General features: G+C 36.3%; 1 protein-coding gene across 2 annotated transcripts in view; it reads left to right on the top strand.

Annotated features, from left to right (window-relative positions):
- The window catches only part of LOC117180897 (homogentisate 1,2-dioxygenase), a 235,894-nt gene that overhangs the window by 45,665 nt on the left and 163,624 nt on the right, over window positions 1–26,605 (top strand). The window contains exon 9 of one of the 2 annotated variants that reach the window (XM_033373498.1): window positions 26,050–26,268. The exons of the other annotated variant lie outside the window; for it this stretch is intronic. Within the exon in view, the coding sequence (XP_033229389.1) occupies window positions 26,050–26,117 (68 nt within the window). The 3' untranslated portion in view covers window positions 26,118–26,268. Of the gene's footprint in view, window positions 1–26,049; window positions 26,269–26,605 lie in introns of those variants that run through there. 2 annotated transcript variants of the gene reach the window in all.

Below are 26,605 nucleotides of genomic sequence, written 5' to 3'. Positions count from 1 at the left end.
AGCGCAAGCTTTCGTTTGCTGTTAAAATAGTCCTTCAACTGTGTAACTTGTGACTCACACAGTTTTTTGACATCTACAATGCCCCTACCCACTATATGCCGTGGTAGAACTACCCTTTCAATCGCTACATTGTTGTGGTGCATTCGGTGCTTCGTCATTTCTACGCGAACAATTCTGTTTAACTTTTGAAGGTCGATGTTAGACCATTTTATGAGCCCGAAGGAGTACGTGAGGACAGGGATGGCATATGTGTTGATCGCCCTGATTTTTTTTTCCGAGTTGAGAAAACTCGTCATAATTAATCTGAGTCTCGTAGTGAAGGCAGTCGTTAGACTTGTCTTAACTATCGGATTTTGGATACCCTTAGATTCAAGAATACCCAGACATTTATATTATTCGCATGCAGCCATTGCCTCGATGTCATTTTCGAACTTGTGCTTCAGCTCTGCGGTCCCTAATTTCCCTCTGATTAAATAAACTGTTCTACATTTATCTAGTCCGAACTCCATGTGGATATCATTGGAAAACTACTTTGTGATATCGATCACTTGCTTCAGTTTCTTGCCTGAACTAGCGTATAGCTTCAGGCCATCCATGTAAAGAAGATGGGTCACTTGATGACCATCCTCATTATTTAGTGAGAGTTTATTTAGAGTTTAGTGTTTTGCTCAATGGATTCAACGCTAAACAGAACCATAGTGCGTTGCAGGAGTCTCCTTGAAATATACCCGTCGTAAAGCGTATTGATCTAGTTATCCTTGGTTGTCCATGATCAAAATACTTGATTCTTTTACCCCAGAGCCTCATCGCGTGGCTTAGAAAGTCAATAATGCGTGGGCAGATTTTTTTAAGTTTTAAGACTTTAAGCAAATAGTCGTACGGCTCGGAAGGAAACGCTTGCTTCTAGTCAACGTATGGCATGTGTAAGTTCCTTTGATGCTTACGAGCTTGAAGCATAGCAACAGCGTCTATAGTGACTAGATCCTTACAGCCTCGTGACTTTTTACAACATCCTTTTTGTTCTACTGTAAGAATGTCATTCTCGTCACAATGAGAATATACCTTATCTACAATGATAGCTGTAAAACATTTAAAAATTGCTGGAAGACAGGCTATCGGTCGAAAGTCAGATGGATTTTGAGCGTCTGGTTTTTTTGTTATCATATACATAGTACCTTGGAGCATAAAACCTGGAATCAGATCTGGGTGTTCAACGATCTTCTGAAAACACTTTGCTAACGTAAGATTCACACTCGTCAGGTACTTGTACCAGAAGTTGTGCTCCATGTCCGGACGTGGAGCTTTCCAATGACTTGCCCTTTTCAAGATCGCTGAAACATCCAAAGCTGTGATGTCTGTCAGATGCATTTCAGGGCTATTGCTTGCCCTTGCTTCGTCTAATTTGAACCACGTAGTGTCCAAATTGCATCTGTTCATTTTTCCCCAACACCCGACCAGTAGTTAGTCATATCTTCCAGTAGAGGGAATTCGGTGCCTTGGTGGTTATTTGGCTTTACTCTCAGTTCACGATAGAACCTTCTTTCATCTGTCTGAAAGTTTTTATTTTGTTGCCTTCGTGCATTACTTGTCTTGCACCGACGCAGTCTAGGAGTGAGAACATCAAGTCTCTGTCGTTGAGAGTCTAAAATTTCATCCAATATTGCTAGTGTTAATGTCTCGATGTGTCGAGGGTGGATGATTTTAGTAACAGGGTTCATCAGCGTTCTGGTTCTATTTCCTTTTTTATATTGAGTTAATTGACCCAATTTGCACCTTACTTTGCTGACATCCATATCAGACCTGATCTTCCATGGTGGATCTCGATCCATTGCTGGGACAAAAGCTGCATTTACAGTTCTAGTCTTCCGGCCCAACGTTCTAACGGTTGCCACATCTGCACAGTACACAAGAGTTTGCACCTCTAACGCAGTTTGTGCTACGTTTCAATACGTAGGTAAATCCTTGCTGTCCAGACGTGCTTTTAGTGCACGTAGATCATTTGTGATGTTCATTTTGGGCAGAGAATGACTTAGTTTTGGGTCTACATATGTGAACTCTAGTGAAGCGTGACCAAAATTCCTTTCCAAGTGCTGTCGTTTTTCTGAGATTTCCCTATTCACATCATCGGTAGTAATATCCGGATGTGGTTCTAATGGATCCGGTGCATGATATTCATTATCCCTAGCACCTATGCCTTCAGCATCAATCAAGTCTTCGTTATCCACATCTTCCAAGGCAAGCTCATCAATAGGAAGCTGCCGTTTGACTTCCATTTTGATAGCAGCTATTTCAACAGCCGAAAGCAGTCTGTTCACAGATATTGAGCGTTTTTCATCTGCCAGATTCTGCTCATTTATTTTTTGTGGCTAGCTCTGGGTATTTAAGTAAAATGAGTCTATGATGTTCTTTCCTCACACTTTGCCCACATCTCTCTGCCAAAAAATAAAGGCGCATAACATCTTTGTTCATATGGTATGTCCATTTTCGTCGTTTTTTTGGTTGCTGAACCTCTGCTTCTGCCTATGGTTATATAAGGTCATCCACCTCTGGAGGAAGTGGTAGTATTGGATCATTAATGGGTTGAGGAAGAACATCAATTGCTCCTGCTTGACCGTTTGACGCGGCTTTCTGTAACTGGTGTTCATTGCCGAAGCATCCTCAGCAGGCACAGTTGATTTTCTACGGCTCACTGTTTGTCGCAGATGTTCTTGCTGGTTAGCTGTTTTATTATCGAGATCTGCCTGACCATTTTTCATTGATGGGTTTTGGTGTTTTACTTAGTCCCTCTCCTATTCATTATCATCCTATTTGACATAGGAAACCCTGTCAGTAGCAATGCTACCGCCAACATTGCCGTCAAAGTCATGAAAGAAGAGCTCAAACCCTACCGCTACATCAACGCGGAAAACCTTCGGTAGGGTTATTATTAATTTATTATTATGAACAAAAAATTAATTGTTTTCAACAGTTTTCAATTGTTTTCAGTAACGGGCGCATTTTCATAATGCAATCAATTGATCTGATGAGAGCAGTGTGACTCGATATATTGGGCAAAGCCTGGTTTTTACCCTATCATTGACGGACTAAGTTGCAATCAAGTAGACAATGGGGGGACCTACAGCTTAAGATGGGTTCCGAACCACTAGAACCTCGGTAAATGTACATAGAAAAATGTCCAGAGGTACCGGCTCAGGGATTGAACCCCGGATTTCGTTGCGTCCCGTTTTGAGCCTAAGCGTGACCCCATATCCCTCTTCACCGCAGAGAGAACCGCAGCCACGTTGTTGGCTGACATATGTTACTCATTGAAGCGGGGCAGTCACAAAGGATATCAGTAGCTTCTTATTATCCCTTTTACACATACAACTAACGGGATTTTCTTCAAGCCCTATCTCATATCTATAATACTCGAGGTCTCCGTGTCCTATAAACATTTCTGCTAGGACTTTGACAACGTTCCTCCCGAGTTTGAGTATTTCCTTTGCTCAATTAGAGTCTAGCTTTGAGCCCAAAAGTTTTTTAGCCTGTCTGTAATCAGAGACCAAAGCCTACTCATTCTTATGTTCCTTGGTCTGCCAACTGCATATTGCTTCAGTGACTAACCTACTGGAAATGCCTTCAAGTGGCTCGTGTCTAGTGAAATTTTCTTTTGCTGCTAATTTTGCTAGCCTGTCCGAAATCTCATTGCTGTTGAGGCCGCTGCATCCAGGAATCTATAGCAGTGTAATTCGATTTTCTGTCGCTAGCTTATTCAGTGCCTTAAAGCACTCTCATACTAGTAGTGACATGGGCTTTGTTCGATTCAGGGCCATTATAGCAGCCCTGCTGCTTGAGCAGGTTGGCCATCTGTAAACCAGTTATCACCATGACACGGAGAATGTTCCTCACCGCAAGACCATTCCTCTTTCGTGGATAGACAAACTCGATACTTTTTTTTTTGAAGTGGTAGCGATTAATGGACATTTTGTCTCTGAGCATGCTCAGTGTCGGCCTCCTCACGATGTCGATTGGTACTTACACTACTGTCGAGGTACTACTATCGGTTACCATATTTGATCTCCAGGCCGCCTTTGCAGCAACGGCCTTAATGGTGAGATGGAGGGGCTCAACTTTACTAGTACCCCTAGGGCCATCGTGGGTGTCGACTTTAAAACACCATTATCACCTCTCAGAAGCAGTCCTCTGATTCTTTCCATTCCAGACTTCACAGTGGACAGTTTGATCCTACACCACCAGACTACCGTCGCATAGGTTAGCCTGAGTGGCAAGATCACTGTGTAAATCCACATAAGTGTCTCAGATTTCAAGTGCCAGCTTTTCCCTACAGCTCTCCTACAGAGCCGTAGAGTCGCTATTGGCTTCTATTACTTGTTTTCCAGGTGCTCGTTCCATGACAGCTTCTTAACTAGAATGACTCCTAGATATTTGGCTTGCCGTTTGATTTCCAGTTTTTATTCAGCTAATTTCAATGTACTCGTGGTTCCCCTCTTAAACCTTCTGGTGAATACCCGTTTCTATAGCCTCATTCAGAGGGACCGTCAATCTACTTCCACTCCCCTCCCTTATCTCTTTCTCCTCTTTTCCTGAATACCGTAACCTGAGACTTCTCCGCATTTAACTTTCACCTATTTTTATATAAGTATCTTCTTAACTTTTTCATCATATCTTATAAAGCCTCCTCGCTCTTTTTTAGCAGCACTATGTCATCTTCATATGCGAGTGACCATATCCTAACTCCTCCTACCCTAATTCCTCCTACTCTAACTCCTCCTACCACTCCGGCGGCTAGCTTACTTTCCATATCTGCGATTAAAATTGCAAAAGGCGTTGGGCTAATCAGATACCCTTGTCCCAATCTTACGTCTCTTCATAGGCCTCCCTTATCCTCTTGATAAGGCCTTTCTACACTCCCCTCTCTTAAAACGCCTCTATCAACCTAACCCTATCCAGCGACAGAAATGCGCCTTTTAGATCTACAAAAAACGCTTACAATCCGGTATCCCTTTTAGCAGCAAATCCATCGCTTATACTTTATACGCTAGATTCCTCTGCGTGATCTCTTTATAATTTTTCTGCCTGTCTCATCCCCTTTTTGATACAGTCGTACGATCGAACCCTCCCTCCCTCCTTTCGGGAATCCCTCTCCCTCCATACTCGTTTCACTATCCCCCTTAGCTTCTCCCATGCCTTTCGTGTGCTTCCTTATCTTCGTCTTTATCTCCTCTTCATTCAGCTCCTCTCCATCTACCTCCCTTGTTCTTCTGATCCCCTCATCGCTCTTCCGTGTATCTGGTGAAGAAATGAATCTCCCTCTTCGCAGTTACTTCTGTTTACTTCCTGTACTTCCATTTAACCTTTCTTTTCATCCTTTTTACATTTCTTATCCCACCACGGCTTCACCATTCCTTTCTTCTTCTATATACAGGGTGATTTTTTTAACTTGAAACTTTCAAATGTCTCGAAAAATAGGCACTCTATGAAAAAATGTTATGAATCAAAATTTAATCACTCTGAGGAGTTCATACACTGATGATAAAATCGGTCCCCCCACACCACCCCTTGAGGGTGGGGGTGGAGGCAAGTTCTAAATCTTAATTGGGAATCCCCATTTTTCATTGCATATTTGGATTCTTTCGATAAAAATGCGTATGATTCATCTAAACCATTTTTTAATTTCGCGATAGATGGCGCTGTAATCGACGAAATTCAATTTTTCTTCATTTTACTGTTACTGAGAATGTATGCTTACGATTCTGCAATACTCGAAATTAGTCTTAAAACAAACTACTGCTTTTAGCGTAACCCAAGAACAAGGACGTGGACGTAGAAGTTTTCTGTTCCCTTCGGGGTGCTTGATTAACGTGAGTCCCCTCGCCTCTCAGGATTCGAGGTACACAGGGAATCATCGTTTCATTGAAGTAAGTGCTTAAAATGATGACCTTTGGCTTCAATGCACTTTTTAATCCGTAATTCACATGAATTATCATATTCTCGCGTGTTGTTGGTTTTTCTTTGTACATTTTATCTGTCAGATAGCCCCACAAAAAGAAATCTGGTGAAGTAAGATCGGGCGATCTTGTAGGCCAATTTATCGTACCGCCTCTACCAATCCACCGACCATTGAAATCACGATCAAGAACTTCTCGTGCTACCGCCGAATAGTGTACCGGACAACCATCATGTTCTTCCGTATTTCTAAGCTAAAGTCTTCAAGCAATATTGGCAGTTCATTTTCCAAAATGTCTTGATATTTGGGACCATTTAAGCTGCCTTTGATAATTTAGGGACCGATCAGTTTCTTTCCAATTATTCCACGCCATACGTTGACAGTCAATGGACGCTAGTGTTCGACATCACGAAGCCACTGTGGATTTTCAATACTCACGTAGTGCATCTTGTGTCGATTAACTATTTAATGGTTCATAAAAGACGACTCGTCAGGGAATTATACATAACGAAAAAAGTTGGGATTTTGTTGTATTTGTTCACGTGCCCACTGACAAAAAGCTACCCAATTTTCAAAATCAACGCCATGAAGTTCTTGATGTAAAGAGACATGATACAGATGAAATTTATTATATGCCTAAATTTTCCAAACACTGCTCTCAGACATTCCAGAATGACGAGAAATTTCTCGTGAACTAACGTGAGGATTATTGGCCACTGCAGCTAATACAGCAATTTAATTATTTTCTCCAGTAACTGTTGTTGTACGGGTGTTTTTCTTAGGCTGAACACTTCCATCGGTAGTAAATTTTGTAACTGTACGATAAAATGAAGCACGTTACAAAATCCTATTTGGAAAACGCTAAGCGTAGAGATTGTCTGTATGTCTGTCTGTCTTTAAACACAATAACTTTTGAAAAAATTAATCTACTGGATTGGTCTTTGGTACACTTGTTTAGTGTCCTAAACTAAAGGTCAAGTTCATTAGCCAGCCATTTTGAATGAAAATTCAAAAAGTGGGGACATTTTAAATACTTTTGAGACCACTTTTTTTAAATTCAAAAATTCTCTGTACGGTTATTCATAGTATTTAAAAAATTTAACAATTTATCCCATTGACTTTTTTCGAAAAATTAAAGGAGTTATAGCATTTTCAAAATTCAAAAAAGCAAACTAAAATGAACAATTTAAGCCAAACAACGCATGTTACGAAAAAAAGTCTGGAGAAGAAAAACGTTGCTTTTTGAAAGCCCTACAAGCTTATGATAATAACTTTTTCAATTTGGTCATACAGTTGAAAATTCAAAATTTGATCCTACACAAAATTTGAAAACCACATTTTTTCAAGATGTAAAAATTCTATGCACAGTTGTTCATAGTACTTCAAAAATTAAATAAATTATCCTTCCGACTTTTTCCTATAAAAGAAAATTATCAGAGTTAGAGCATTTTCAAAATCCAAAAAAACAAACTAAAATGAACATTGTAAGCCAAACAACGCATGATATGAAAAAAGTCAGAAGAAATAAAACTTTGCTTTTTGAAAGCCCTACAAGATTATGATAACGACTTTTTTAATTTGTCCGAAAAGTTGAAAATTCCAAATTTGAACGTAACAAAAATTTTTGAAACCATATTTTTTTAAGATTTATAGATTCTATGTACAGTTGTTCATAGTACTCAGAAACTAAAACAATTTATCCCCATGACTTTTTTCTATAAAAAGAAAATTATCAGAGTTAGAGCATTTTCAAAATTTAAAAAAAACAACTAAAATGAACATTTTAAGACAAACAACGCGTGATATGAAAAAAGTCCGGAGAAAATAACTTTGCTTTTTGAAAGCCCTACAGGACTATGATAACAACTTTTTTTATTTGGTTGAAAAGTTTAATATTCCAAATTTTATCGTACCAAAAATAATGAAAAATCCAAAAATTCCATTTTTTGGTCAAACTATGCAAGATAAGAAAAAAACGAGAAAGCTCAAATTACGTGCCCTGGAAAGAACTACAAATTTATAATGAATCACTTTTCGATACAAGCCACGAAAAAAATGAGACGAAACTTGTTCATCCAAAGAAGAGCTATAATTTTTGATAGGACACGTAGTTTTTGCTTCAGTCGTAAAAAATAACTTTCTAAATAAAAATATAAAATTTGTTTGAAAAACCGAAACAAGTTATGAACTTAAATTACCAAACAACAGTTGTATAAAAACAAGGAAATAAGAATTAGTATGATTCAATTTTTATGCATACTATGAATTGTAATGATATACATTTATTGAAATGATACGCGTTTCAGAGTAGCTTAGAATACAATTTTAAAAGGTCTGGGCCCAAATCCGGAAGAAATGCAAAGACGAAGCGCGGAGTGTGATTGCGATCAGCCGCGTGCCGTAGGTACGCTCAAACTCTTGAGCTAAGCTTTTTTTGAAAGAGAATTCACAATAACAAAATTACAGTGGTGGATGTTTTGAGTTTTAATTTTAAAATGTTTGCACAAGAATGTGCGAAAATATAAAGACCGAGCGCGTACCGCGAGGTAAATACATAATCGAGCGTGAAGCGCGGGATAAATGTACAATCGAGCGCGAAGCGCGAGAACCAACGACGCGCGCCATAGGCGCGCTCAAACTTGCGAGCGAAGCGATCCGCATGCGCAGGTTTTAAAAGCTTCAATTCTTTTAATTTTTACACTTAATTTAGAATTACTATTAATTCATGAAATTTTTCAATAACATATTTTTCAAATTAGTATTATTCATTTTCTCAAATCTTTAAATATATTTTAAACAATTTTAAGATATTGTATTAAATATTAAATATTTTTTTTTAATAATAGAAAAAAGATTTCTATACATGAAAAGTTTGGTTGAATCAAAGAAACTTTCTTCAAATTAAAGAAATTCCAGCATTTATATACAGCCAAAGAAACATTTGTTTGATTTAAAGAAGTTTCTCTGTTAATTTTTAAAAATTATGTTTAAAGAAATATTTCGTTCTTTGAAACCGAATATTTATTTGAATTGAAGAGATATTTGATTGTTTCAATAAAAAATTTCTTTAAATCAGAGAAATATAATTTTTTATTTGATCTTTACATTTTTTGAAATGAAATAACTATTTTGATTGAAAAAACAGGTTATTTTCAAATGAATGTAGATTTTCTTTGAATCGAATAATGAATTATAAATAAATTAGCTTTCTCACAAATCAAATAATTATATTCAATTTAAAACTGTAATAATTCTAATTAAATACAAGCAAAAAATTTTGGTTTCTCTTTGCATGAGAATATTTTTTCAATAATCGGATTCAACAGCTCGAGTTTCAAGAAACTTGCATGGGCTATGTGTTCACCTGAGGAAAAATGTTTATTTTAATATTTCTTGTGCGTAAATGAATTTTATTCTTTCCTAATTTACAATTCCTCACGAAAATTTAAGGTAAAAATATAAATTGTGACGAAACTGTGCACATATGTAAAAAAATTTACATAAAAGCGAGGTAAGGTCGTGCCGTATAAAAGCATCTATTTACACGGTAGAAAGCTGCTATGCTTCCTGCAAATTCTTACAATGCAAGGATGTCGCGCACTTCTTCATCACACATGTTAGCCATTTAAATTATTACCAAGAGCCGCTCGCTTCCGCATCTTCGCAAAAATTTGACAACACGTGTTCCGAAAGACGCGTTAACGTAAAATAATCCAAGTGATTTGTTCTGCTCAATCTCATGGGGCATTGGTAATGTGGATTAAGAAAATCTTTCTTTGATTCAAAAACATAATTTGCTTATTTCAAATTACTGGCTAAAGAAATTTTTCTGGTTGATTTAACCGTAATTCTGGTTACTTTAACCAGAAAAAATAGTAAGGGCATATATAACGAGAATTCTGGTTGGTTTAACCAGACATTTTTGTGAGTGTTGTTCTCTTAGTAACTTTTTTGAATCGAAAGAATTTCGTTTTAAATTGAACAACTCATTTAAACAAATAATTTATTTAAATAAAGAAATTACGTGACGGAATTTAATGAAAATCAAATAAATTTTCTTTTAATATACAAATATTTTTATGTTGAATGAAAACAACTTAGTCAAAAAAATTTTTTTTTAAATTTAATAAGATCATTTTTCTGGGTGAATATTTAAGGACATTCAAAATATAAAACACTTTATTATCAGTGCCTAGTTCTAAAATTATTTCATTTGCAAGGCTTGAACGTAAGAATTCATTCTTATTAATCTTTCATTGTTTGAATTTATTTTAGAGGCATTTCGATCAAAATTATACAACTATCAATTATTTTAATTTCATACTTTACGATTTCTAAGAATGTACAACAATCAGATTCTTTTGCACGTTTAAAATAGAAACAAAACAATTTAGCATATAAAAATAAAAAATTATACGATTGAGATTTCATAACTATATTTCAATTCTATAACTTACCTTTCTACCTTGTGCATAATTTTAATAGACTGTTATAATGCAAAAAGTGTTAGCCAAAATTTGTGAAAATTATACATAAAATGTAAAAAACGGTGATACTATCTTCTATTTAGACAATATTTATATGGGAACAGCATTTTCCCTGAAAGTGAAATGGTGGAGTAGAAACAAAGTACATACATTTGTTAGTGAATTACGATTTTCTTTTTAAAGGTAACGCGTACATGATTTTTATCGGTTGCGAATTTGACATAATGTTTATCAACAATATTTCTTTCGCATTTAATGGTTATTACCATCTGGAGGTCGTTGGTTTGTAGGAATGACATGACCAGGCTCTGGAGCAGAATATCTAGGGAAGGAAGGAAAGCGTCGAGGGGCGGTGCCTTGAAAAACTCGACTCGTTCGAAAAGGCAGATTATGAAGATATTCATTGAATAAAATATTTGCGTTAGGTGGAATATTTGCGTTAGGCGGAATATTTTCGTTAGGCGGACTATTTGGAAGAACGTGACTATCATCAGGTGGGGGCAAATGGCCAGCTCGTTGATAATTTTCAAGTTGACGTTCTGGATTTGGATGCACAGGACTGATCTCACCATTTAAGGGCAATGGAGGGGGACTATCATTTCGACGCTCTAGATGATCATCCGGAATCTTCCATTGTAAACTGAATTCTGTAAGAGGATAATAGAGATTTAGTTGTTACATGGTATATTTACGAAGGAGTGATAGATAACTAGGGCGCAGTATGGCCTTTTTTTAATTTTGTCTTAAAATCGTAGAACTTTGGATAAGAATAACCTAGAGGGATACATTTTGTCGGGGATTTATTTCTTTTATCCATACTTATTGTCTCTAGAGTAGATTTGGCAGAAGTGTCAGTAGATTCGAGTCCGTCCGTGGATGAAGGTTGACGTCGAAAACGAAGCAGGGCGTAAGGATGAAAATTCGTACTTGGAAAAATGCCAATTAAGCGAAAAAAGACAACGTGTTTGTTTTAATTTAATAATAAACTCATTTCATAATTATGTGACGTAGATTCGAAAACTCTTTTATCTTTGAAACTTTGATTAACATTATATGGCATTATGTAATAGCAATTTTTTTTTAATTAAAGGTGAATCCTTAATAAATGTAAGAGGAATATAGAGACGGCGCAATAACAATTGAACTTAAAAATCTATGTTGAAGTTAAAATTTTTGTAAAAAAAATCGCTTGTCGAATACCAAGGGCGTACAGATGTGATATTTTATGTGAAAATGGCGAATCGTATATCGTGTATCATCACTGTAAAAATTAAACCCTTTTCAATTAATTCTGATTAACAATTGGCAGTGAAATTGGTTTAAGTTTTACGTTTATGATCTACCATATTGGATTCGCCATTTTAAAGTTTGACATTTTCAATCCGGATTTGAAATCAGCATGCAGAATCTATTAAAAAACGTAAGTAAAACATAAAATATAATTACTGTACGCCCTCGATATTGGATAAACGAAATTTTGTATAAAAATGTCTTAAACAATAATTGTTCAAGGTCAAAAATTTATTTACAGATCGAAAATAAAGAAGTCTTTGCTCTTAGGTTTGGTAGGGATAAAAACGTTTCTTTTGAGTTAAAAACAATCCCCTGACGTACCACTGAAAAATTTACATTCTCGATAATGCTATGATACAAATTTTACTATGAACACAAACCAAGAACCTACACGAATCCTAAAAAATGCTCGATGTCGGCATCGATAATAATTGAAATATTTCTGTTTATCTTTCGATTTTAACGAAAATCTTCTTTTTGAAAGATTATTTTATTTTTAACTATAATTTGACGTTTATCATTTTGGAAGAATTTTATTTTTGAATGGTTCAAATTTCGAACAGAGTTTTAAAATTTGAAAGTTTTTTTTGTAACCTAAAAATTTTAAATACTTAAATTTTGAATGAGTTTTCAATATTAGAATGTTTCTAACCAAATAGTAAACAAAAATGTTAAAAGGCGTGTTGTAAAAAGTTTTTCAATTTAGGGTCACTACATTTTTGAAACAGACCAATATTTTGTAAGCGACCGTCGAGTTTATAAAAAATTGATTAATAAATTATATTATACTTACGCATAGAATAGCAAATAATTATGAAGGTGAAGAGCAATGTTCCAACGACGACTCTCATTGTTTTAAAGAGAAGAAGTTGATTCTTTAAGAATTTCAGGAACAGTAAATGATAAATTTGTAGTAGTATTTCGCTCCAGTGAGTACATTGTATATTTATAAGCTATTCAGTGGATGGCTCTATTTATAGTCCATAAATTAAAGTTGTTACTCTTTCAAAATTGTTTTGCACGATGATGACTGAACATTATCTTATCAAGGTTCGTTTAAATTACTTCAACGCAAAGATGTGATCACTACACATTTTTTCTGATTTTAATTCTGCAATATCCCGCAACTATATTTCGATGAAAATCAATCTTCACCTGGGCCTTTTTTGAAATAATGAAATTTCAATTAAAGGCAATAGCACATTTTTTCTCAGAATCTTAGTCCTCTAAGGGCTTCCAGACTTTTTCACAAACTAACCGGAATTTTTCGAAAAATTGAGGAGGGACAATTTCCTAAATACGTTTGTGTAATACTGCTGAAAATTTGATGCACTTTTGTACAAGATTTGCTTGGAAAAATTCCATACGAGTTTGTGGAATACCACTTGAAAGTTCGGGAGGGTTCCCTAATGCCATTTTGGCTAAATCCCTGACAACTTTTGCATTATAACATGCAGACTTAAGAATTATATATAGAATTATATATAGAATTATTCACATACCTTTGTCTGACATTTTATGTAATACAAGTATGCAATTTCAACGTTAGTTTTCCACTATATCTTCATTGAGAATTGACTAAGATTTTATGCGTAAAGATCCTTTTGTTAGAATTTATTTTATGAAACGAATTTCTTTCTTGACTATTTCTCGTATTTTACTCAGTTTTTAAGGAAAGAGTAAAACATCGATTATTTGAAATTCAAAATTGATTTTTTGAAAAAGAGCTTTGGCGAAGAGTTCAGTTTGCTTTAAAACCTAGTTAAAAAACTGGTTAAGGGCATGTAATACTTTGTCGTGTGGTAAACAGGATTCAGTTCCCTCGGCCTTTTTTCCGCAAAAATTAAAAAAAATTTTAAACTGAATTTGGAGATGCTATACAATATTAGAGCAGATGCTTCCGGACTCTTTTTTAGGGACGATAAAAAAATATTGTGATTAATAAAAAATGTTATGTATGTGAACTATTTAGAGATTAGGATCATTTTTAATCATTTTCCAACTCTTTGCCATACGGATAATGTAGGTCTCTATCGTACCGATTCTGTCGGAAATATACAAGAATAATTATCGAAGAGAATTGTAACACATACTGTATAACATCAAAATAGACAAAACATCAAACGAAACGAGAGGCCTGCGAAAATCAGCCCCGCTACTCACCACTACTGGGTATAACCCATAGACATAGGAAACACGGAACTAGACATGCCATCTTAACTTGGGCGAGCGGGGTTGAATCCACGGGAGGGGTGAGAATTTCATGACTGGGGGGAGCCGCAATCTTACGATGTGCCATTTGATTTTGCCCACGAGCATTTTTGCCGACAAACTGTGCATGTAAATATAAACATGTAGGCGCTGCCATGTTTGCCGCGGTACATCAAAAGATGGCGGACCTCCCCCCTCATCGCATCAACCCCACAATGTCATGCCAAGTCAATTGTTTCCTATGTCCATGGTATAACCGACGCGAGCCGATGCAACCAGAGTTCACGGATAAGGCGCCTGAAGGTGTAGTGGTAATTGGAGGGGGTGCTTTTCGTAGCCACATCCCCACTACTCAAATACTGACTTGCGGACTCTGTTAAAATCGACTGTCCTGTAAAATTCAGCCTTGACGCATCAAGTCCTTTTCTTCGTGGACGGTCACATATTTAATGTTCATTTGAAAAGTGTAACACGTGCGCTTATGGCAGGCGTCGACTTTAGATTGGCACTCTTATTTTTATGATTATGTAAGCGGAGCGCCTACTTTACACTCGCCAGAACAAGCCGGCTATAGAGAATGAGAGGCGACGCTGAGATCAATCGCTGGCAGGCATCCAATGATGAGTTTCGCGTAAATGTTCCCAAGAGTTCGACCTCTAGATTATCAGTTGTACTGTTTATAATGCAGTGATAGCTTTCGTGAATGCATGCCGTAAAACAAACCGAACGGCTGACGATCACACCAAATGACAAATGCATTAACACAGCACAAAGATAAGCTGTGCAAGACAGTATGCGTTCCACATTCACTGTGTGATTGACTATATAAAATCTGACAGCAATTTCACTGTTAAGAACCGACAGTTTGCATGCGAACAGCGGAGCCGTCATCAAACACTGAACAAGTCAAAGCCGTGTTATATTTTCTGAACTATGACGAGAACATTAGAAAAAGATAGACAGAAATCGGTTAATAACTTAAAAAGTTATTGCACTTTTGTTACGCTGCAAAGTAATTCACTAGTGTATTGTCTTGGACAAATTTATTGAAAATATTAACCGATTTTTATGAACTTTTTCGCATATTTCTAAATATATATCATGAAATTGATTCAGCTCATTTTAATTTAATTGTATCATACCTTCATAACTTCAGTTATTGTAACAGGTCTCAATCTCCGAGCAATGAAAGAAATTCATGCTAGGTCCAAAAAATAGCCCCATGCTCACAGCGGGGACCCTGTCTTGGAGCCTACCGAGCTACCCGGCCCGGGGTCGCATCCCCCTATCGCCGGGTAGTCACCCTACCCAAGGTAGCAGTTTGGCAATCGCTGGCATAGATGATGCACGATTCGCTCGCCGGCAAGCGAGTCAGCAGGCTATCGTGGGCTGCGAGCGGGATCTGTAGGCTTACTCCGCACGCTATCCCCAGTCGGTGTTAGCAACCTTCTGTCCGCCACTTCGAAACGATCGCTTCCCCGTACGAGCCTTCGAGAGCCCGCGAACCGCCCCATGGGCTCAAAACCAGTATGGGCTGAGTTGTGCATCATTGTAGGGCAGTAGTTAGTAAACCTGTTTTCCACTTTTGAGGTATGGTCAGGCTTGTCCCGCCTAAATTTTTTCTACTGCTTTTCGTTCTATGCGCGGACCTTAGTGTCGCTGAGCTTATTTCAGCAGGGTTCTTTTGTTCATAGGCAGTTTAGAGTAAGGAACTTTAAAAAATTTTAATTTTACAACTAGCTATTTAAAAAAAGCATAATCAGCATATACGAATGTGGCCGATTTCAATTATATATTACTTGCCTAGAAATGTTAAAAGCTTGAAGGAGTTCAATATCAAGAAACTTTAGCTGAATATTCTATTTAATACCAAATACTTCTCAATTTTTCAGGATTTATAAACAAATTACATATTATTGGAATTTGAAAAATACGTAGAATCCAAATAAAGTACTTTACAATCGCGGATCGCAGAATTAGGAAATTTCTTTCATATTTTCCAACAAAGGATCTGTGAGGGAAGGAATGGTCAGGCTAATCACCCAGGTGTCTGACCAGAAACTAGGTCTTGCTCAGTCCGATCAAGGTACCCTGACTTTGTCAGTGGCGTACCGAATACTGCTATAAGGCCTAGATTGACTATCCGAAAGCTTTTGATACAACTACCCGAAGGCCTATAATCTATCTCCTGAAAAGCTAAGAGGTTCATCAACACATCGTGAGGTGCACAGAGAGATCTCATCTGAAAAACATCGTATAACAACTAAAAATGTGACCTTTCAGAGAGGTATCTTTTAGGGCGACAATATGAGCCATATTCTCTTTTGCATTACATTATTCCCACTATCTCTCATATTTCGGCATTCTAAATAGTACTTCTCTGGCAAACCTGGAAATGGGCGGTCTTGGGATTTATGCTAAAAATAAAGAGAACTATACCTAGCTCTAGGGATTGTCAAGAAATATATTTGGGAGATTGAAATCGAGTTAAGATTAGAAAAATGCACTGAGGTTTATTCAGTTCGAGAAAAACTTAATGGCATCCCTTAAGACTGAGAGCCTGACGATTGAAGTACTATACGACAACTTGGCGCTGGAGATACCTACGCATACAAGAGCGTCTCACAGAGGCACATTTAGGACGTGACATATATGTCTCTTCGATGCAGATCCAAACTCCTCATCCGACAAATTCAATCTTCCAAACTGTCAGGTAGAAAAAAAGAATCTGCAACCAACATGCTTGCCGTCCTGGTAATACTCAATTTACTTCGAGTGGTTGCATGGATGAAGGACTCGGTTAAATCCCTCGATGTCGGGTCACGAAAGGTTATGCACATTCAATAAAATCATGCACCATAAGTCTTCTGTTCGGCCACTCTACATATCGTGCCGTCAAGGGGGTTGCGGAATACTGAACCTTGAATGACTTAACAACAGGCTTATCCTGCGCAAACTACTTATAGTCGCAAATTGATGAGACCATCTTCTTAAAATGGTCAGAAAATGCGAATGGACAGAGGATTCTTTGTGTACAAAGCAGCGGAGGAGACTGCTCAAAATCTTGGCTTTAACTTAAATAGCAGAGGTGAGCAAAATTCATAAAAAATTACCTATCTCAAGTACTCACATCTGAAGGCCTGAATCAAGTAAGTATAGGAGAAAAACTCTGTCGCATAGCTCCTCGATACGAGGATGCACGGCATCTTTCACAGAAATGTGCTGGAAATCTGAAGGATCAGTCGATGCCGTATGATCTATCGTTTTTTCCTTTGAATCACCATCGCTAGATTTTTATTTGAAACATTCCTGATGATAGCTGCAGAGCGTGTCATGCACCCCGAGCATTTAGGACACACTATCTAGTTGTCTAACTAATGCGGGAATGAAGTACATCTGAAGGCACAATGCGGCTCTAAGAGCATTTCATTAGCATCTCTGTCACTCTTATGTCATTCAAACTAATATCGTTCCGCCAAACACTCCTAGGGAAATCGAATCAGTTGTCGAATATAAGAAGTGCCGTATAAACTAAAACGTTATTTTCTCGACCATTTTTTCTATGGCACAATCGATACCTAAAAAACTTCTTCTTGACTTTGAGGAAAGAACCATGCGAAGCGAATTATTCTTTTAATTAAGGTAAGCTTTCGGAAAAGTGACCTTAAATGATCAAAAACTGCACTTCATAGGAATGAAAATATCATATGGTATTTTTTAAAGATTTTAAAATAATTTCTTTTGATCTTTTAGAACTTAATGTCCTGGAAAAAAATCAGGTATCTAGAGAATTTACGACGAATAATTACTTTACCTTTTTTTAATTTATTTTTACTCTCACTTTTTACTAATTATCAAAATTTTTAAATTATAATAAATCATTTCTTATTCTTTCAGAGAAAACATTCCCTAAAAATCTATAAGATCAGATAATCTTCAAATCTAAAAAATGCAATTCAAGGTGAAATTTTTGTAATTGATCCAACGATTTTTTCAATAGAAAAATGTGCTTTTAGAACCATAAACAGAAAACATAATTCAATAATATTGCACCATTTTCAAAAATTTCTAAAAAAAATAAAGTAAGAAAAAACTAATTTGAAAAAAATGGATAAAATGAATGATTTCACTCAGTTAAAATTGTTTTCATTGAAAGTAATTCTTGTTATTTGAAATTACATAATCACTAATATTATTTTAATTTTCAAAATCCTTGAAAAACTATTTTTTCAGTGATGCGATTTTTCATGCGACAACAAACTTTATAGTATTGATAAGATATTGGAAAGAAAACCAATTTTATTTTTGCTGAAGAGCACAGTATGATATTAAAATTTATGTCTGGTCTGATTGGAGTAAATTTTTGTGTCCTTATCTTCGGGTATGAATGTACTATTTTTACGGAAATTAACGTCAATTAAAGGTTTTAATCAGTTCGGTATTATTTAAGACCCAGGTCAGTAGTTCAAAATACTTTCTAAAAATAAAACAATACTATACAACGAATTTTTCACGAAGTAGAATGGAATTAGTGTTGAGTGAAAAAAGTGCAATGTGGGTTTTTCATGGGTAGGAGATATTTCACCCGTTTTGTGAACGAGCTTACGACTTGTATAAAATATTGTATGTAAATATCGTGTGTACAATGAAAAAGTGACAAAAAGGTGAAATGGGGAGTATAATAAGTTGTAGATGTATATAAACCGTGTTTGAATTACAGTCTTTTTAAAAATTAAAGCTGATGAACCTATTTCGTTATTTTTGTTATTGAAGTTAAAACATGCCAAAAAATGATCGTCTTTATATTCTTCATATTGCTCTATTATGCATTGAAATTTTCACGAAAACAAATTAATAGATATAACTGGCATCTTCTGCATTTTTTATGCATTTATGTCTTGATTTCGTCGTTAAGTTATGGAAAATCCACCATTAATTTTAACCTAAAAATAAACTGCAATAATTTTGATTGTTATAAACAATTTTCATAGACATCTCCATACTTGTAGCACAAGTCTCCTGGTCCGGATGTCATTTATCCAGTGTTCTTTAAATGGGCTTCTGAGATTATGTTCCGACGGTACGGAGGGGTGCGAAAGTAGTTTCCATTCCGAAAGCCCATTAGCCTTACATCCTTTCGACTAAAAACAGAGTATAGTCTCGAGTACAGATATATCCGCGATAAGGTCTTGTCAAGTAGGCCACTTCACAAGCAACAGCACGTCTGAAGGACTGGTCACGCGACTGATACGGCGCTAAGCAGAGCAGTAAAACTAAACGAAGGAGAACTGAAGCAGAAAGGCTTTGTGATCGAAACTTTTATGGACATTGAAGGAGCCTTTAATTACACTTTTAGAGAGGTAATCAGGGCGGCCATGAACGCACATGGTGTGCTTTTTACAGTCGTTGAATGCACCTGCCACATGTTGGCCATCAGGAACCTAACTATGACTAAGGGCGATACCACTTTATGTGGAACCGTTGACTCGAGATGTCCGCAGAGACGTATTTTGGCACCCCCGATATGGTTATTGGCTTGATGAACTGCTTGATGTGCTTACGAGTCAGGGTCACATGTTATAGGCTATGCGAACGATATACTGCTTATCGTGCGCGGCCTGCGTCTGGATGTGCTTTTTGGATGAATGCAGCAAGCGCTAAGCATAATTTATTTGTGGTGTAATAAGACTGGACTATTATTCAATCCGAGTAAGACGGACAAAGTGGTATTCACCAGAAGGTATAAGTGAGCAACCACGATTAAATTGAAACTGACATGACAACAACTGAAAATCAAAGAACGAGCTAAATATCTAGGAGTCATTCTGGATAAGAAGCTGTCATAGAACGCGTACGTTGAAAACAAGTGCAAGAAGCTCGTAGCGACTCTTTGGCTCTGTATGAGAGCCATACGGAAAAGCTGTGGCTGCAAACCTGAAACCCTTATGTGGATCTACATAGCGATCCTGCGAGCCAGGCGAAACTATGAGGAGGTGGCCTGGTGAAGAAGGGTCGCACTGTCTACTGTGAAGTCTCGGCTGAAAAGGATCAGGGAATTGATTCTGAGAAGCATCACTGGTGCTTCGAAGTCAACACCCACTATGGCTTTGGGCGCACTAATAGGCATGGAGCCCCTTCATCTCACCATCAGGGGCGTGGCTGTGAAGACGAGCTGGACAATAAATATGGTAAAGAATGGCAGTATCTCGATTGTAGTGTGAATACCAATCGACATCGCGAGGACGCCGACACTGAGCATGCTCAGGGATAAAATGTCCACTCGTCACTATCTCTTCGACAAGAAGTATCGAGTAAGCCTATCCACGGAAGAGGAATGCTTGAACGGTGAGTCACACATGTTCAGTGATGGATACAACTGGTTTACAGATGGTTCCAGGAACAAAAAAAACGCAGGAGCCGGTGTATATCGTAGAAGGAATGGAATGGGCTTTACAATCGCGATGGGATCCTACGTCAGGGTTCTACAACCAGAGATAATGGTCATGCTTCAGTGCGCCTACAAGGCAGAGGATTATGGTAATAAAAGAAACACCCTAAGTTGCTTAGGCAGCAGGGCTGCTATAATGGCCCTGAATCGAACAAAGGCCATGTCACTACTAGTATGGGAGTGCTTTGAGGCACTGAATAAGCTTGCGACAGACAACCGAGTCACTCTGCTTTGGATCCCTGGACACAGCGGCATCAAGGGAAATAAGATATCGAACAGGCTAGCAAAACTAGCAGTGAAAGAAAATTTTACTGGACCTGAGCCAGTAAGCCTTCGGTACCACAGATATAAGATAGGGCTTAAAGAAAGTCCCTCTGTGGTCTGTGCAGGAAGGATAATGAGACGTCTACTTTGTGAATGCCCTGCGATAACGGGGAAATGTGTAATACTCACAGGCAGTTCTTGCATTAATGAGTCTGAAATATCAGCCCACAGCGTGGCTGCGGTCCTTTTCCTATGGAGCGGGATATGGGGTCACGCTTAAGGCTTAAAAAGGGACGCAACGGGAACACCCAAGCGACAGGGGCTGTTACTCTCTCAACCCAGAACAATAATATTAATAATATTTCGCGGACCTAGACATTCTTTTTGCAAACCATTTCCTTTTAACTGAAGAATAATATCTTGTCATTCGAAAATGTTCATAATTGTTAACAAAAATTACTATTGAAAAATGTACCCAGAAGAACATAGAACATAGAATTTCGGCAGTCCTTTCTTGTCACCTCAAGAATAATATTTTTACACAAATTGTTCCCATTCAACATCATAAAGTTATATTCATCATTTTATTTTTTAGTACTTAAAAAAATTACGATTTTGTCTTTTGCATTTATATTTGGTTCTTTTTCTCACGAAATATAATTCCTATGCTAATAATTATTATTTTGCCGAGAAGAAGAACCTTATAAGTTATAGAAGGCAAAAAATAAGTACTAGTTAATAAAAATGTTTAAAAATAATAATAATAATTTTTTTAAATGGTAATCCAGAGAAGAAAAATTTTCTATGTTGAAAAGCATGAAATACCCGAGAAAAGAGCTAAAGTAGAGTATAGATAAATTAGAAAGCTCAATATACTTTTTTAAGCGCAGACTTCTTACTTTGACTTCAGGTATTTAGGCAGCCAATGAATTAATTCATTTCACAAATCATGCTTTGCACCCTTTTAAAACATTTTGTTTTTTATCTGTCTGTTTCTAGTTGTCCTTTTTATTCTTTGTTTATATATTTATGTGTTTATTGCTTAAATTTTCAAATACAATGCTTAACAATTCAGAAAAGCATAAATATTTTCATACTTTCAGTACTTTTACACAAGTATTGACTTAACATATTATATAGGGTATATTATATAGGGTGTTCTTTTCGTCTTGTGGTATCAAAAAATTTTAAGAAATACGCATCCAAACAAGAAATTTTCGTGACGAAAACTTTGTATTTTCAAATGGGAGAATCAAATCCGCAAAAATTTACTCTATACCCCACCCTCTCGGGGCAGTATGGGAGGGAGTTACTTTAGAATTAAAAATTGAAACCAACGCTTTTTATTGTAGATACAGATTCTCCATTAAAAAATAAGTAATATTTTATTCGAAAAAATGTTTTTTATTCACACCAGACGGCGATGCATTTGAAAAAAATGACATTGTTGACTGGTCATGGCATGCGAAAAGAACTTGTATAAAATAACTGCAATCATGAGAATATTCATAATTTCCTAAATTGTTACGTATTGTATTTGAAAATTTAAACCATAAAACATAAATATATTAAAAGAAAATAAAAAAAGCTAGAAGCAGACAGATAAAAAAAAATTACAAATGGGTGCAAAGAACGATTTGTGAAATGAATCAATTCATGACTGCTCACGTACCTGAAGTCAAAATTAGAAGTCTGCGTTTTAAAAAGTACATTGAGTTTTATCATTTATCTACTCCACTTCAGCCCTTTTCTCAGGTGGGTGAAGGGTGCGTTAAAAATTAAATTTATTACAATTGAGTAGCTCTCCTGAAAACAATCATTACGTTAAAAGAGAAGGTGAAATGGGATAACATGGTTTGAAGTTAAAATGAAGGTTAAATCAGTAAGATCAACTTTGTCAGTTTGCGGCGTTGAAAGTAAAAGCAGTCGAAACTACGGTCTTCAATATTTTAACTTGCATGGAATAACGATTACGCTTAAAGAAGTTGAAACTGACGACGGAACTTCAATTTACTTTATAAGGGCGATAAATTTCTGTATTTCATTATCTAATTTAGCAGGATGGAATATCCCCGTGCTGCCGCGCTGGAGACCCGTTTTCGATTCCCATCAGCTTTATATTTTAATCACAATTTTCTGTTTCAGCTTGTAATATAATATTGCGGGATGTATATAATAATGTATAAACTATATTCATGTGTACTGTACAATTTAATTTATATAAATATAATAGTTCGAAACAGTTCAAAATCCCATAATAAGTCTGCATTTACGTTGTCTGCTTGTGGAAAGGATACGTCATTTCTAACCTACAACGCGACGCGACGCAGGTTAGGTTTTTTTTCGTCTGCTAATCTGACTGTTCTAATTTTTACTAAGTCGCTTACTAAATCAGTATGCCGGTCTCTCTCGACGACACTATAGCCCTTTGCAAATATTTCAATCTTCTGCAGATATTAATGCAAGAAATGTAGAATTTCCTTTTACCGAAATCAATAAGTGGCTATGATACATTACTTGGTGCTTTACTAGTCACCACTCGAAGTAGTAAACGTTACAAAAGTTCTTCTATGTCCCTCCATCGAGAACTAGAAAAAAGTGAAATCTAGTCTGATTTTTAGCAGATATTGCAGCAAAAGGTTTCCTCGTGTAAAAAACGCTGAAATGAAGATGAGATCAAAATATCGTTTCACCTTCATTTTGGCTGCAAAACTGATAAAAACGGTGATAACAACAACTTTTTCAGTCGAAATGAAGGCCAAAATACATCAGCTGACATTGAAACTCTAACTTCATTTCATCTTCATTCACCTTTATTGATGAAAGTGAAAGAAGTTGAAAGTGATGACGAAACTTTGACTCAGGATAATACATGACGGTTTCTTTTACTGAGAATTTCATCACTTCAAAAACTTGATCTCGCTCTTTAATACTTTTCTTCTGTTTCTGCAATAAATATATTCTACGCTAATTTTTTTAACACAAAAAAGACATCTTTTTTTATCTCAAATACCAGCGCAACAGATCTAAAAGATGATGTCACCGATGTCTGTGAAACACTTTCTCCAATTTTTGTACGTTTTGCTGTTGTCGAATCGATCTTTCTCTTGAGTACATTTTTTGGCACGCTGCATAAACAAACACGGAATTTAAACTTTTTGTTTTAAATTATTTACTCTTTCCATCACCTGGTTCAACACTTGATTCGCGAAAATTTATTAAACGTTCTTTTCTCACAATCTTGACTGCCCCATAACTGCGTGGCAGATGGTCCTATTAGCCGGAGAACGGGGGGAACGCAGATCCTTTCTTGGCCTGAATGTTGCCTTGAATATAAAGGGAATTCTAAAGATCTCAACTCTGAAGCCTTGAAAATATTTTCTCTTGCTTATCTTACTATCTATTAAGAAATCAGGCGGAAACGAGTAATGTACAAGGAGACTAGGAGAGGAGTTAACCGCTACCGTTACTGCCAAGTCCGCTGCCGTCGCGCAGAACTTGTGAGTGGGAGGGAAGCAGAAACTGTTGCTGCGCTCGCATCAACCATTGCGGGCGCACCTCAACCGTTCCAAAGCGTGACCGTAATGTGCAGAACAGCTATAGTTACTCCACTCGCAGTGATAGTTAGGATTTACACCGCAAGCATTACTGCGCGCACCGTTTTTTGCTAGTTGGGTAAACTTGGAAATAACACTTTGTCCAAACAGCGTAAGATCTATGCTATTATTAAAGGCTCAATGAAGGCATATTTAACACCCGAAAACTAATAATCGGTCACGTCTCGAACCCCTTGTCCAATTCGGCCTTTAAAAAAACGCGTGCAAGCGACTGATTACAGAAGAATGTTCGGTCACATCTCCGACGACAAATATAGGTTAGTAAGATACTATTTCATAAATTTTAACAATTAAAAAGTTGCAAACACCTTCGGGCCCATTCGGTTCCATTATTATATTGCTGTTATTAGTACTGTTGAGTAATTAAAATACTTTTAAAAGCTATTCTTAGTAGAAGTTCCCCTTACACGATGAACTCACAGAGCAAGTTGGAGTACTCCTGGGGCACGCAATGTTTGGTTCTCGCACTACGCGCTCGGTTTTTGTATTTCGTCAACATTTATGCACATACTTCTTCAAATTATAGGTCAACTGATCGAAAATTGTAATTTTGTAATAGTGAAGTCTTTCTTGTGAAAGCTCTTTCGTCTTTATCGAACATATTCTCATTACGTATCTCGTGCTTCGTACTTGATTTTATCCAAAATGTGCACTTTGCTACATTATGGTCAACACTTTTATATCAAATATAATAGAGACTTTATATACCTTTTGCCTGGGATTGTTTATTCGGATATTGTAAAATTATGTACAAATTTTACTTTTCAGCTACACTAAAACATGTATCATTTTAATAATTGTATATCATTACAATTCATAATATTCGTGGATATTAAAACATATTTATTCTTATTGCCTTGTTTTTATTTTTTTTAAATTTCGTTTTTTATGATTAAAAGAAAATCTCGTTTTGACTAACATTTATTGATAACAAACGTGTAGATCCTTTTTGGATCAACAACTTTTTTCTATTAATTTTTTTCATAACCTTGCATCGTTTTCCAAAAAAATTAAATTTTTTTATTTTCAAGGTAAGCTTTTACGACAAACATCAATGCTACGCTTCCGGTCAAAAAAATATTCGTAACATTTTGGTGCACAATTTTTGTTGTCTTGTTTTTTTTCGTATCTTGCTTTGTTTGACCACGAAATAGAGTTATTGCTTTTTCATTTGTTTTTCTGCGATCAAAATTTGAAATTTTAGTTTTTCTAACAAAATTCATGCAGTTATTAAGATAATTTTGTAAATTGCAAATTGTTCTTATTTTTGCTTTTTATAAATGGCTATCAATAGAATTGTTAAATGTGTAAAAAAGTGGTCTTAAAAATTATTAAAAAGCTCTAACTTTTATTAGTATGGATGAGAATTTAATTATTAATTTATTAATTTTTTTAAACCAATTTTCACAAAGTTACTAAAATAATCTCTTAGTGCCTTGAAAAAGTAATGTTTTTCTCTTCTTGAATTTTACCCATATGACGTTTTGTTTGGTTTCAAATGTCCATTTTCGTTTGGTTTTTTGAATTTTGAAAATACTATAACTTTGGTCATTTTTATTTGATAAAAAAATCACGGAGACAAATTGTTCATATTTTTGTGTTTTATAAATGGCTCTCTATATAATGTTAAAATCTTGAAAAAAGTGGTCTTAAAAATTATGAAAAAGCTCTAACTTTTTTAATTTTGATAAAAAAAAAAGTGTTTTTATTTTTGGTCTCTAAAACTGTGTGCCAAAGCACAATCCAATGGGACTAGCCTTTCGAAATTTATTTGATATAAAGGGAACCACAGCAATAACGACGACGACGACGCCGGCAGACAGGCACCGACGAAAAACTTCATATTCTGACTCAGGGGGCCTCAAAACGTGGACGTTTCATGAAATCCGCGAAGGTCGCTTTTCTCATAAAACTAATACCTTCTTATTATGGATGAGGATGTATTAAAACGTAAATAAAACATATTTCGAAGTGTCTTGAAGCGACGCAAAAACATTCGAGCATGCGCGAGACGTCAAGGGATCCCAGATCTTTAACGAAATGTGGTCCAATCCTATGACAGGGCTCTGTCCGTGTGAAGATAGTAGCAGCCGATGACTGGATTGCGCGCGCAACCCATTTCTCCTCTTCTGAATTTAAAAAATCGAAGGTACACGATTGCCGGTTGGAAAACTTCGTCGGTTCTGCTTATATCTCTATTCTCTCTCCGCTTTGAAATAAAATCAAGAGGTTGGGATTTTAATATTTCCAGCTTTCGATGCTGGTGATTTTCATAATTTGAATACTTTGGGCGCCTCTTTATATGTGAAAATTTTGAGGTTACGTTATTTCAAGTATA

Source organism: Belonocnema kinseyi, chromosome 9 (assembly GCF_010883055.1).
Source record: "Belonocnema kinseyi isolate 2016_QV_RU_SX_M_011 chromosome 9, B_treatae_v1, whole genome shotgun sequence".
Taxonomy (NCBI): Eukaryota; Metazoa; Arthropoda; class Insecta; order Hymenoptera; family Cynipidae; genus Belonocnema; species Belonocnema kinseyi.
This window is presented reverse-complemented; position numbering and strand designations above follow the sequence as displayed.